General features: G+C 43.0%; 1 protein-coding gene across 1 annotated transcript in view; it reads right to left on the bottom strand.

The window, feature by feature from the left end:
* Positions 1-14,905, bottom strand: part of PREP (prolyl endopeptidase) — a 144,183-nt gene that overhangs the window by 10,006 nt on the left and 119,272 nt on the right. The window contains exons 11-12 of the mRNA XM_066373570.1: positions 4,338-4,474; positions 1,821-1,915 (exon numbers count right to left, since the gene is read on the bottom strand). Coding sequence (XP_066229667.1) covers positions 1,821-1,915; positions 4,338-4,474 — 232 coding nt within the window. The remainder of the gene's footprint in view (positions 1-1,820; positions 1,916-4,337; positions 4,475-14,905) is intronic.

The following is a 14,905-nucleotide window of genomic DNA, read 5'->3' as shown; positions in this document are numbered from 1 at the left end:
GACTAGGGTCTAACTGAGAAACGTCTGTTTCTGGTCCTTTCACTGTCTAAATTTAAAGAAAGTTTATGAATCAGTCTAAAACATGGTCTACTTTTAGCCTCAGTCAAGCTCCCCAAGGCTTTGGATAATAAATTGGTTCTAATTAATAGAGAGATGAGAAAGAAAAGTGTTGGCCAAGACCCGGGCACTCTGCTGGGTGAGAGCATGGTGGGCCCCTGATGACTGGAGGGGTCTTAGAGGAGAATCCGGTTTCTCTGCGGAAAGACCACAGGCGTTTGTGGTGTGTGTGTGTGTGTGTGTGTGTGTGTGTGTGTGTGTATGTCTGGGTACATCACAAACATTTAAAATAGAAAATTAGGCAAGTTAAAGGGTCCAGAGCTGGCATATGAATTTGGAATGTAAATCAAACATACGGTATATAGAGATTTTATTCTCCTTTTATCAGTCATCTCTTAATATCACAATTTCACAGTATGATTTTAAATTTTAATATCAGGTCAAAGTTAAAAGTATATAATGGAGTCTATGCTGTTTCAAACACAATGAGAAGTGATAAAGTCTTTGGGAATGCCATGGCAGAATTCTACCTAAGATGGGAGGCAGGCCTAGAGCCCATGGGTCGATTAAGAACTCTTGCTAAGACACTCCAACAGTTTGTTGTCCACCGTCAGCCCTTGGGATGTATACCTAGGGGTCGGGCCTTTCCTTAATCTCGACACCTAATAGGTACATATGAAAAATGTCTTTATAGATCTGTCATTTCTGATCATTTGACTAGTGCAGAAAAGCAGAGCCACTGGCCTCAGGTTCGGGAAGGTAGAGAAGAACAGTGGATGAAGGGTAGTGTCTGATGTTTCTACTGTGGGAGAAGACCCCTCTTGCCTGGTGCTGTTGACCAACCCCACGCACGAGTGGCTCCCTTTGTCCCTGAAGGCCTCCTTATAAATGAGGGCTGGTGATGAAAGGGGAGGAGCAGGGAGCTGAGGGCATGACGGGGCCACGTCCTCCCCACAGGACACAGGAGTGAGGTAAGCGAGAAACACGATTTTCAGGCCAGTGGTTAGCCCATGAATTCCAGATACACAAAAGCCTGGAAGGGGGTGTGTGCTCCATATATTAAGAAAAGGGAGAGGTAAGGCTTTACAAATAAAAATTACTATCCTTTAAAAGAGTTGTGAGAATCCAGGAACGAGGCTGAGTACAGAAGCAATCGACTCAATCGACGAGCATACATGCCTCAGGAGGCCAGGGAATGGAGAGGGAAGCATTTAAACCAGAAAAGAACAATGCCCTAGTTCCTGTGTCTGAAACCTGCTTGTGCAGAGTCATAGCAGCAGCGCTTGGAGGGTGCTATTTCTCAGTGACGCTGGGGAATGAGAGAACAAGCAAAGGGTGCCCACAGTGGGAGCAGGAAAGCTCTCTTTCAGGTTGCTCTTTTAAGAGAAAATGACCCACTTTGAAGTCTTTTTTGAGATAGCCAATTAATGCTGAACTGTAGAAGCCAGGCTAGCAGGAGAAAGAATAAATACCCAAGAGTGCCCCCAGACTCACTTCTGAGAGATGGGGAAAAATTTACCCACTGTATTGCCAACACAGCAAATAATTCTGATTATGGTCTACAGTGAATGCTTCTGAAAAACAGGTACTTCATTAAACGAAATACAACGAAAAACAAAATGTGTAAAGACCAAGTTGTTTTTAAAGGAAGGAAATATCCTTTTCATTTGGTTATAATACTTTTTCTGTTCCTAACCCCCTCAGCTCATTCAAACACAGCTCTGACTATGCTGCATTGTGTTTCTGCAGAGAAAACACCTCACCTTTATGCCACGTCTCTCCGTATTCGCCACCTCCTCTGATGTTGGCCACTGCGAGGACGCCACCCATGTGTCTCACAAAGATAAGCCTGGACACACTGAGAAACAGTAAAAATAGTTGGCCTTCCATTATCGCCTAGTAAGGACCACATTATTTCCCTCCATTTCAGAAAAAAATGTACCCCCAAAACACTCCATGTGTAGTATCATCTAGTTTGGAGCCCAATATTTTTATGTTACTTGATTAAAAAAAAAAAAGAAAAGAAAAAAAAAATATATATATAAACTTCTGATGAATGTTTAACTGCAAAACACACATGTTCATGAGTACTCAGTATATGTCATTTTTCAATATTGGTAAACCTTTCACTGTACAAAGTTGGAATGCAGAGGTTCTCATTTCATACTGAATCTACCTTTCAACTATCCTGGCAAACCAAATCCCACTAGCCACGTGACACGGGTCTGGTGTGAACGGGCGGCTCGCAGGAACGCCCAGTAACGGCTCCTGCTCCGCTCTTCTTCTTTCCCGTATCTTTCTCCATAGTCCTCAATTTGGAAAAAAAAGAAAAGATTCTTCCTGAAACATGGATTTTTAAAGTTTTACTGAAACTTAGATGTTATACTAGACAACAGATGGTGAGAAAGGTAGAGGAGCTGAAAGGACACAGCCCAGAAATAAGAAGGGAGAGCTCCCAGACGGAGTGTTTCTAGAAATAAACAAAAGAAACTACAGCACCAGGCTTCTAGGAAAAGAATGGAAAGAGAATAAGGAAACTTTGGATTTTATGGTTTTCTCCTCTTTCCACTGATTCTAAAAATGCTAAGTGATATGTATTTTTCTAGCTGCTGTTAGTTAAAACTAAGTTGTCTTTGTGAACTGTTTCTGAGAATTTTACATTGTTTCTTTTAGTAACTGGGGAAACCGTGAGCTTCTGCCACCTGGGGCTCTGGATGGTCTGAGTGCTAGTTCCCGGGGTCTGGAGGACGGAGAGCAGAGGGGAGCTGGGGTGGGTGGCGTGAGTACACAATTAGACTAGGCTGGCCAAATGGATTTGCAATTGCTTGGTCTTTTCTTCAGTGTTTTTCATGCACCTCTGATGGTCTCCACTGAAACTATCAGCATATCCCTGGCGTTCTGGGATGAAAACAGTAGGGGCTTTCCCTTACTTGTGTCCTGATTCCCAGCAGAGCAGGCTTCACACATACTTGTTGCACAAATGAACAAAGACAGAGGTTAACTACGATTTGCTCAGGAGTTAGTGTTGCCTTGATAACAGCCTCCTTGTGGGGATCACGGGTATGGGCTCAGCATACAAGTCTGACTTGTTCATCAGATGAAGCATGTGATCACTGGCCCTACACTCAGGCATAACTGTGACTTGAAACTGAAGCTTGTATTTCATCACTGTGAGAGAAGGGGCAAACAATGACACACGGTATTTTTGTTGTAAGGATTAGGTGAACCCAATGAACAAACAGCGACTGCCTTGTATCCTTAGACTAACAGTTACAGAGAATAAGTATGGCTTCTGCTTTTACCACATAGACAGGGATACTACTGAAACAGCGACTCTCACGGCCTGGGAAACTCTAATAAGAGATGGGTAGCCCGTCTGTGGGCTTGGGCTTTGCCTAAGATGGTGCTTAGTAGAGAGGAAGCATTCAAGAAGGTAGAATGGCGCCTGACCAGGCAGTGGCGCAGTGGATAGAGCATCGGACTGGGATGTGGAGGACCCAGGTTCGAGACCTCGAGGTCACCAGCTTGAGCACAGGCTCATCTGGTTTGAGCAAGGCTCACCAGCTTGAGCCCAAGGTCGCTGGCTCGAGCAAGGGCTCCCTCGGTCTGCTGTAGCCCCCCGGTCAAGGAACATATGGGAAAGCAATCAATGAACAACTAAAGAACCGCAATGAAGAATTGATGTTTCTTATCCCTCTCCCTTCCCGTCTGTCTGTCCTATCTGTCCCTTTCTCTCTCTCTGTCTCTGCCAAAAAAAAGAAAAGAAAAGGAAAGAAGGTAGAATGGTGAGGTCACTACAATGAGTGAAGAGCAACCATCGGTACACTCATATGATGGTGCCTCACAAACTCTGAAAATACTCTTCTACATGATTTTACACCTTCATCAGCTCCTTAGTAACAGAAGGACAAAATCAAACTGTTTCCCCAGATGTTCAAGACAGTTCACAATTTGGCAATAAACAACTTTGGGGCAGGGACCCCTTTTCAGTTTGATTAAATCCTAAATAATTAGCAGAAGGTCTACTGATATCAAGTACTCAAAGTAACATTTTTCTTGTATTTAAATTTGGGACAGCTGGTGTAATTTACTCTGAATTTATGTCCTGACAGTCACCAGCCCATGAATTTCTTCCCAAATCAGAAAGATGAATCTGTGAATCAGATTTCATGGGAGGTACTATTTATAAGTTGGCTTAGAACTGATCTTGATGGTAGGAGACTTCCACTGGAAGGAGGGGATAAAATATATTCTGAGTGCCTGGAGTGCTCCATGCTCACCTGTAGTTGGGGGTGATCGATATGTTGAAGCCACCGTAGCCATATAAGAAGGCAGGATGAGAGCCATCCAATTTTATGCCCTTTTTATGCACGATGAACATTGGAATCTTTGTACCATCCTTGCTAGGGTAGAAAATCTAGAACAAAAGAGAGAAGAATAAACGTAACACTACTTAGTACACAGCATGCTTTTACGTGGGAAAATTCAAGGGTAGCAATCCTCTCTTAAAGATGCAGAGCAGCAGAGTGGAGGTCCAGGACCACAAAGGTGCCCAATGGTGGAGCAGGGAAGAGTTCATGGGTCTGAAAATAGGGCCACTTGAATTTGAATTCCTGTTCCACAGCGACCAGCTAGGAGACGTCGGGCAGACTGTTCATCCTCCCTTAGCCTCAGTTCTTCCTCCCTAAAACATGGCCTTCCTGGGGCACACAGAAAACACACATTTGTTTTCCGCCCCAGCTCTGGAAAAAGTCAGATTTGGTCATCCTGCTGAACAATTCAATCTAGGGAGAGTTCTTTTCTAGAAAAGAAATTTCACATTCATCTTCCTCTCTAAATGTTAATATACTCAACTGGCCTGCAATTTTCTTTTTCCTTATGTGGGAGGCAGAGAGGCGGAGAGGCGGGGAGGCGGGGAGGCAGAGAAGCATGCTCCCACTAGCACCCTAGCCTGAATCCACCCGGCAAGCCCTCTATGGGGAGATGCTCTGCCATCTGGGGCTTGCTCCATTGCTCAGCAACTGAGCTATTTTAGTGCCTGAGGCAAGGTCATGTAGCCATCTTCAGTGCCGGGGGGCCCACTTGTTTGAGCCATTGGAGCCATGGCTACGGGAGAGGAAGAGAGAGTATGAGAGAGAAGGGGGAGGGGTGGAGAAGCAGATGGTTGCTTCTCCTGTGTGCCCTAACCGTGAACCAAACTCGAGATTTCCACACGCTGGGCCGATGCTGTGCCACTGAGCCAACCAGGCAAGGCCAGCATTCTTTGCCATTTCCATTCGTGGAAAGGCAAATGATTTTTTTCTTGTATTTTTCTGAAGTTAGAAGCAGGGAGGTAGTCTGACAGACTCACACATGTGCCCTACCAGGATCCACCTGGCATGCCCACCAGGGGGCGATGCTCTGCCCATCTGGAGCATTGCTCTGTTGTGGCCGGAGCCATTATAGTGCCTGAGGCAGAGGCCATGGAGCCATCCTCAGTGCCCGGGCCAGCTTTGCTCCAGTGTAGCCTTGACTGAGGGAGGGGAAGAGAGAGAGACAGAAAGGAAGGAGAGGGGGAAGGGTAGAGAAGCAGATAGGCACTTCTCCTGTGTGCCCTGGCCAGGAATCAAACTTAGGACTTCCAGACCCTGAGCTGATGCTCTACCACTGAGTCAACTGGCCAGGGTCTTGATCTGACTTTTCAATGAAAGCATAAACTGAGTCCTGAGTCTTTTTGAAAACTATGGAAAGAATCCATGTGGACATTTTCGACAGAGTCATTAAAAATAGCCCAGGCATTTTCTATCTTGCACTTTCTACTTCCTTAACTAAAACTGAAACTTCCTTAACTTGAAACCACTTCCTTAAAAACTTTTCTTTAAGAGGCTCTGGGGTATTTTCTTTCCCACTGCCCTAGATTTGCTCAATTTGGAGGAGAAGCTAGTAAGCTCCTCGTTCCCATTTGGTTCCCAAATCTGGCCAAACCAGGAAGCTCCACTTCAGAATCCATGCCACTGGTTCTTGAACCTTATTGTCTGGTTCTACACATTTGTGATGGACACGTTAAAAATATAGTTCCCCAGGCTGCCTTCCTCAGAGATTCTGCCTCCACAGGGCTGGGTGGAGCCTTCACACTGCAGAATTAGTAAGTCTCTTCACTAGTCTGACACGGAGGGACCAGAACTAAAAAAACCTAGTCAGATCATCTGTTTTTATCACTTTCTCTGTTCTCATCAATTAATATAAACTAAAATCAGTTATTTTTCCATAATCCCTGAAAGTTTCAATATGGGACTCCATAATTCTTTTTACCTGAGTCCCCTGTGATTTTCTCCAGTGAATTTTTTTTTTAGATTTTTATTTACTCATTTTAGAAAAGGGTAAAAGAGAGAGAGAGAGAGAGAGAAAGGGGGAGGAGCAGGAACTCCCATATGTGCCTTGATCAGGCAAGCCCAGGGTTTCAAACCGGCGACCTCAGCATTCCAAGTTGATGCTTTATCTACTGCGCCACCACAGGTCAGGCTTCTTCAATGATTTTGTCCATGAAATTACTGACTGGTCCAGCATCCTGACCTCCCAACAGTCTTAAATGCCTCAACATCAAGACCCTTGCTACCATCCCACCTATTCAATACTTGCTGAGTCAATTATGTGCCAGCACTGCACTAAACACTGGAGACATAAATATGAACAAGACTTGAATAGTTCTTTCCTTCATGGGACTTAAGAGCCTACAGAAATAAACCACCAGGCACTACAAACACTCATCGCCTTAACTTTGCCCTTAGAACTCACCCTTCTGCAAGCAACTCTGACAGTCCCCATGTGACTACATTTTGTTCTTTCATCACCGCCTTCCCTTTCCTACTCTTGGGGCATCTGATTTTACTCTTTCAATTTATGTATGTATGTATATATTTATAACTTTTACTAAAACATTCCACCCCTTATACTCTGTCTGGCTGTAAGTCCCCTTGGGCTTTCTTCCTCAGCTTGGGACTCTTGGCCAACCCTTTAAGTATTACTAATGTCTAAAACCCTCTAATTCTAACCCAACCCACTGGATTCCTTCTCCTCTGCGCTGTTGGGTACTCAGGAAATGCCAACTCACTTCATAACAAATTGACAATACTTGAACTCATAGGCTTTGAACTTATGCCTTTAGTTACGCCTGCTACCCAAATGAATTCCTTATGTGTTTCCTTGTGTTTTGCTTCCTATGCCTTTTTAAATGTCTTCCTTATAACTTTTTTGTTCCTAAGTCAATTCCAGAGTAGTTGTTTTCAATGTTTTCCATTTTCTTCCATGACCAGCACCACCCATTTGCACCCCCTGCTCTTTTTATCCGCCACATGCTAGGAGGGCTTTCTGCCGACTTCACTCCCTATCTACAACCTCAGAGAAAGAAGGATCGCTCAGCCTTGACTCCACTCCTCTCCCACTCCACCCCAATCTCACTCTCCCAATTACCACAATTTTCTTTTTGTATTATCTTTCTTTTCTTGTCATACAGACTCAAATTTCTCCTTTACTATATAACAAAACAAAGACCCCAAACCTTCTGCATTGTCCTGTCCACCCCTCAAGTTAAGTCTCCATCTCCCTCCCTCCCTGACCAAACATACCCAGTAACTTGTACCCACTACTTGTCGCTTGTTACCCTGTTCATTTCTCTGTCCCCATCATTTTTCAAAGGGCGCCAGTGAACATTTGTGTCTTTCCTCCTGTCCCTCTGTCCCTGCCTCTACCCAGGGGTGTATACCCTTCCCAACCTTTTCCCAAGTTTATAGAGACACATCTCTTTATAATTATTCACACACAATTACATGTGAATTAATATTATATGGATATTTGCTAAGTTTACTCCTCCTACTCCTCACTTTGCAATACTTCATGGAATTCTTTCCAGGATAAAGCATCCTGATTTATCTCATTAAAAAAAAATCACTGCCTAATATTCCATTGTATGGGTATATGTACATTTATTTAAACATTTGTTCACCTAAAGATATTCAGACTATTCTTTTTATTCTGTTAACAATGATGGAATGCATTCTTTTAAGGTAAATATTATATACTCATGCTATGATGTCTGTGGGATATATTCTTAGACATGAACTTTGCTAGATCAAAGTGTATGTGCCTTTGAAAATTCAATAGATTCTTACAAATAATTCTCTAAAAATGGTGTATTAAGTTAATCTCCTAGAGACAATGATTACCTACATGTCCCTTTCTCATCAGCAGTGGATGTTAAAATGGATTTTAATTTTTGCTAGTCTAGAAGACAAACAGTACCATCTCATTATTGCTTTAAGAATCAGTTTTTACATTAGTTAAATTTTTCATCTATTTATTAGTAATTTTCTATCTCTTCAGAGAATAAAGTATGACTCCCCTTTTACTGTGTTACTGTTCAAATAGTTTATAGAAACTCTTCTTACATTAAGGATATTAACCTTTTGCCATCATATGTTTTATTTGTATTTCTTTCTAGTCTATGACCTGTTGTTTTTTTAAAATTGATTTTAGAGAGAGGAAGGGAAAGAGATAAACATGGATTTGTTGTTTCACTTATTTGTGCATCTGCTGGTTGATTATAGTAAGTGCCTTGACCAGGAATCTAATTTTCCCTAAATGGCCAACTATTACACACCATTTACTGAAGAATCACTCTTTCCCCCACTGCTCAGAAACACCATTTTGAACTGGTTTCTTCCCAGGCCTCATCTGTTTCAATCCCCACCTGGCCCTACCACTCCTTTGGCTCCTGGGTAGAGAATTTCTCTGGTTCTTTTTTAATTGCTCTAATTCTTTTTCAACCTTCCTCGTGGGTCCATTACTAGCTCTTCTTCCTGTTGCCAAATGCTACTGTTCTGCAATTTTGTCTAGTTAGTCTTCTCTTTTCTGTCTGAAATCTCCCTCTGCCATCTTAGAAAGCTCCACTAACCCACTGAGGACCCCCTGTGCACAGCTGCAGGCCCACGTGAGGGTCGTGACTGCCTGGTCCGTGCTCCTCTTCCACATACTCTTGTTTCGCCTAGGCGCTGCAGTCTCTTGTTTCTCTCTCTTCTCAGCCACCCGCTGCCAACTCTCTGAATCATATCTTGTGCCAAGGACCCCCATGCCCAGGCCCTCACTGAATCATTTTAGTTCTCACAATCAGGCCCCTCCTCTCTATTTGGCAAACCTCAAAATTCTCTACCCCATTAGCCTCAAACCAACTGGTCTAGAATAAAACCTTAAATGATTATTTGTAGCATACAAAAATTATAATGTAAATGATATATACAGACAGTCCCAGCCTTACAGTGGTTTACTTACATTTTTTTTTCAACTTTACAATGGTGCAAAAGAGATACACACTCATTAGAAACTATGCTTGAATTTTGTTCTTTCCCAGGCTAGATGTGTGGTACCACACTCTCTTGTGTGCTGGGCAGCAGCGGTGAGCCAGCTCCCAATCTGCCACACAATCAGAAGAGTGAAGAACAACCACGTCTTTACTGTGTAGTATTAAATGCATCTTCAACTTACAGTATTTTTAACTTAGGGATGGGTTGGTACATTAGAATGTAACCACATTGTAAGTCTAGGAGCATCTGGATATATAATACAACAGCCATTAGTGCTGGATGAGTAGACAAGAGCAGACAATTGCCAGAGCTTAAATTCACATGTTACTTCTCCATTTGCAACAGTTTATTACTACCACAATACTCAGGTTCAAGTTAAAAAGTAAAAACACTTATATTTTTCCTCTTACATATAACCAAACAAGACAGCTGACAATACATATCCATTCTTTTTGAGTGCCTGTAGGTACCACCCTTTCATTGGATGACAAAGCTTTTATGGGATTCTTAATGGACAGGGAAACAAAGTGCTCACAGGGCGCTGACAGGCACCCATTTGAGAAACAGAAAAAGTCTGTCTGTTATCCAGGCTCATCACGTGATGGGCCTTGTCTTTCCTGCTCGCTGTCAGCAGCTGAACAAATGGGTTGTGCAACAGATCGAGGTCAGCAAAGAGCCTGTGACAGCAGCGTTAGCAACAGGGTCTCCTCCTGGCATAATCTTTCATCCTAACAGATGACAAACACCACCCAAGAATCTAAGACAGACTGTCTCTGGAAGCATCCATGAGATCTTAAAGAGGGACTACTTTAGTGTGTTTTTCTTTCTTTCTTTCTTTCTTTTTTTTTTTTTTGTATTTTTCTGAAGTTGGAAACGGGGAGGCAGTCAGACAGACTCCCGCATGCGCCTGACTGGGATCCACCCAGCATGCCCACCAGGGGGCGATGCTCGGCCCCTCTGGGGTGTCGCTCTGTTGCGACCAGAGCCATTCTAGCACTTGAGGCAGAGGCCACAGAGCCATCCTCAGCGCCCGGGCCATCTTTGCTCCAATGGAGCCTTGGCTGCGGGAGGGGAAGAGAGAGACAGAGAGGAAGGATGGGGGAGGGATGGAGAAGTAGATGGGCGCTTCTCCTGTGTGCCCTGGCCGGGAATCGAACCCGGGACTCCTGCATGCCAGGCCGACGCTCTACCACTGAGCCAACCAGCCAGGGTCTAGTGTGTTTTTCTATGAAACCTTCATCAGGGACACCACACATAAAAAAAATAAATAAATAAACACCCCCACAGTGATTCAAAGCAACAGTGGTTTCCAAATATGAATGAACCAGCCAAAGGCTGATCAAACATTAAACTAACAACACTTCTTTCCTTAAATTTTGTTTACCTTCTCTTCGAAAAAAAATTCATCATTTTGGAGACTCACATTGTAGCATCGAAAACCAAGACCATTAAGCACAGCGAGGCATAAGGAACCGCACCCTCTATGAAGGGCACACTGCTCCGCGATGGACAGGGACGGGTGTTTTCCGGGCGGCTGCAAGACTGCCAGCCTGGCAAAGAGTCTGTGCCAGGTCTTTCTCAGCACCAAGGAATTAAGATAATTCCAAATTCTGGGAACTTAAAATGTTTGAGAGATGAGGAGAGGTGGTCACTCCGGGACCTCACCTCACCAGTCACCCCACTTACTTTTACAAATGACAAACCTAAAATCCAAAAGAGTAAGAAATTTGCTAAGCTAACACAGCAGCTTATGGAAAATTACCATATAGGTCTCCCAAGTCCCTGCTCCAGAATTTTTTCTTCCGTGACACAAAGTAAATCACTTCAATTTATGAGTTCCTTGTAAATACCTTTATTGGGAGTAATTATGCAAATTTTTGAAAATGTTAGAACACAGATTTAAGATAGTCTCCCCTCACCCCCAACAATGATTACTCGTCTCTAGAGAATCTAGGAGACAAAGATACTATGCTTTCTTTGCCTGTCTTTGTTACTCTCTTGAAAAGGAGACTCATTCAAGAATGTCAAAAGCCATGTCCCAGATGAGAAGTTATTATCTATTATTATTATCTTAAATTGGAGATAGATTATTAAAGTAATAAAAATGCCACCGCACCCTGTCATGTTGCACCACTAAAAACATTCAGTTTCAATAGTATTTTTAAAAGGCTTAACTAACACAATCCATTTCACAAACAAAATAAGAAATGCTTGAGGGAACCATAATAAAAAGCCTCTTCAAATATCTAAGTAATTAAATTTAAAGCAGCTTCTAATTTTGTACATTTAGAACCATATTTTAATGAATGACTGCTTAACAGATAAGAGCTCACAGATTTCTGAGCTGAAATCCTTTAAATTAAAAAAAGGACCATATTGCTATGGTCAGTTGGCTTAGCGGTAGAGCGCTGGCCTGGTGTATGGAAGTTCCGGGTTTGATTCCTGGTCAAGACACACAGGAGAAGCAATCATCTGCTTCTCCACACCCCCTCTCCTTCTCTCTTTCTCTCTCTTCCCTTCCTGCAGCCATGGCTGAAATGGTTTGAGCAAGCTGGCCCCCAGGTGCTGAGGATGGCTCCATGGCCTCACCTCAGGTGCTAAAATAGCACAGTTGCCAAGCAATGGAGCAGCTGCTCCAGGTGGGCAGAGTATCACCCTGTAAGGGGCTTGCCAGGTGGATCCCAGTCAGGGTATATGCAGGAGTCTGTCTCTCTGCCTTCCTGCCTCTCATTTAATAAAACAAAAACAGAACAAAACAAAACACTATATTAAGGGAAAGAAAGAAAAGGTCTGTGTTTATATAAAGTACATAGTCTAAAATGTCAGAAATGACCCATCCTTATCATCAAGCATGACTTTCGAAGACATCACCAAAGAGAAAGTGGTTTTACTCTGGAGCAGTGGTTCTCAACCTTTCTAATGCTGTGACCCCGCAATACCATTCCTCATGGTGCGGTGACCCCAAACCAAAAAATAATTTTGGTGGCTACTTCATAACTGTAATTTTGGAATATAAATACCTGATATGCATTATGTATTTTCCGATGGCTTTAGGCGACCCCGCTGGGGTCGCGACCCACAGGTTGAGAACCGCTGCTCTGGAAGCATGTTTTGGCACAAGGCAGCATCTCTGAGTACATGGCTAGCTGTCTTAACATCTGAATATGGCCTCAGATAGAGGAAATAAAATATCTGCCTTTAAAGGAAAAAGAGGAGCAAGTAAACATAAACCAAGGAAACATGAATGTTCTTCAAGAGAATGACACTGGTCATGAAAAGATCAGCTGTCTCTACCGAAATGATTACTTTTCTTGAGAGGAATACATTTAGCAACAAAATCAGTAGTAAGACACTCAAAGATGTGCAACCATTTAAGCTCCTGACAATAACCTTCATCCCTACATTTGATCTGGTTCAGATTTGGTGCTATGAGTCAAATGCCAGGACTCACATTATCATCAGTAGCGGGACCACTCATCCACGGAAGATGAAGGTGAACTGCAGAGGGCCAGCCCTTCGGAGAGGAGCGCATCTGGTGGCGGCAGCGCCTGCTTAATTTTAGAGCCTGACAGGCAGGTTTAAAGGACAATGTTCATAAAAGGGTGTTGAGCTTCCCTTTTTATCAGAGTTGACAGGAGCCACTTGTATGGCCTATGCTGAGTGTGGCAAATTCATCTGACAAGTAGCAGAGCGGCTCAGAAATCCTGCGGTCAGCACGCAGGGAACAAGACATCCCATCACCTGAAGAACCGAGCTGGAGGCAACCTCGCTGCTCCCATTTTGTAAAGCAAGTCGTCCGTGAAGAACTTCTTAGGACTTGGAGCGGGCATTGCAGATTTCTGTATTGTGCTTAGGTTAAAAATCCTAGTCTGGCACTAGAAAGTCATTATCTATTTTCTAAGCATTTAATTCTGGAGGAGTGGGGAGGGGTTTAAGATTACCTTTAGGCAGAAAATATAAGAGCCATTTTCCATTCCGTTTCCATTTACTTTTCAAAGGATGGTTGGAGATTTCTGTAACATTGGAGATTTAAAAATTCCCCTGGGGCCCCTCATTAACAACCAAGTCAAATTGTTAAAAATATGTTTCAAGTTTTGGTACATTTCTTGAGCACTACCAATGTGCTAGGTGGTGGTATACTGATAGTCTAAAATGCACCAGCTCTCTAATGCTCGACCATCTATCTGTTCTTTTGAATAAAAGGCCTATCCCCAATCTCAAACTGTGGAGCCACAAGGGAAATAGAAAGTGGAAGGTTCTGGACACAGGAAAGAAGGATGATGATAGAGGCACAACTGGCTCTTTAGCTACTGGTACTTTGATGAGATTATTTATAGGTACTCAGGTGTTTTAAGGCAGAAAGACATTCAGGGCTATGATGAATAAATATGACTTGATTGCAAAGCAGTTCCACTGCTCTGATTTGTTTGTGGGCAATACAAATACTTAATCAGACATTTTCACTAAAGTGAAGGACTGACTACATGCAGAGGTCTAGAGCAGGGGTCGGGAACGTATGGCTCGCGAGCCAGATGTGGCTCTTTGGATGGCTGCATCTGGCTTGCAGACAAATCCTTAATAAAAAAAAATTAAAAATATAAAATATTCTCATGTATTACAATCCATTCATTTCCTACCACTCATGTTCATGGTTGTGGGTGGCTGGAGCCAATCATAGCTGTCCTCCGGGACAACACCAAATTTTTATTGGATAATGCGTCACATACACGGGTCGTTGTGAGGTCAGGAAGTAAACTTCCTTTTAATCAAGTAGTCAGCTAGCTAATTGTAGAAACCCTTTTGACGAAGAAGATGGCTCAAAGAAAAAAAGATGAGGAGTATCGTACTTTTCAGCAGGAATGGACAGAGGAATTCACCTTTGTGGAGAGAGCAGGTTCTGTAGTGTGTCTAATATGCAATGATAAAATTGCATCGATGAAAAGGTCAAATATAAAGCAGCACTTCGACACACACCATACTACATTTGCATCGAAATATCCAGCAGGGAACACCAGGAAGAAAGCATGTCAAGAGCTACTGTGCAGAGTGCAAGCTAGTCAGCAGCAACTCCATGTTTGGACCCAACAGGGTGACTGGAATTCAGCTAGCTTTGCTGGTGCTTTAGCAATTGTGAGAAACGGAAAGCCATTCACAGATGGGGAGTATGCCAAAATATTCATGCTTGATGTTGCCAATGAATTTTTTGACGACTTTTTGGATAAACACAAGATAATCAAACGAATAAAAGACATGCCTCTGTCGGCAAGAACTGTTCACGATCGTACCATCATGATGGCAGATCAAATTGAGGGGAGGATTTATTCAAGTCTTTCACTGAGTTCGCTACAGAAAAAAAATCTACTGATGGATAAACTTATTTCGGTGTGTACTGATGGTGCTCCGTGCATGGTGGGGAAAAACAGAGGATTCATAGTGCTTCTTCATGAACATGAAAAGAGACCCATCCTAAGTTTTCACTGCATCCTACATCAGGGGGCGCTTTGTGCTCAGAT

The sequence above is a fragment of the Saccopteryx leptura genome, chromosome 3 (assembly GCF_036850995.1).
Source record: "Saccopteryx leptura isolate mSacLep1 chromosome 3, mSacLep1_pri_phased_curated, whole genome shotgun sequence".
NCBI lineage: Eukaryota > Metazoa > Chordata > Mammalia > Chiroptera > Emballonuridae > Saccopteryx > Saccopteryx leptura.
Note: the sequence above shows the minus strand (reverse complement) of the source record. Positions and strands in the feature narration are given on the sequence as shown.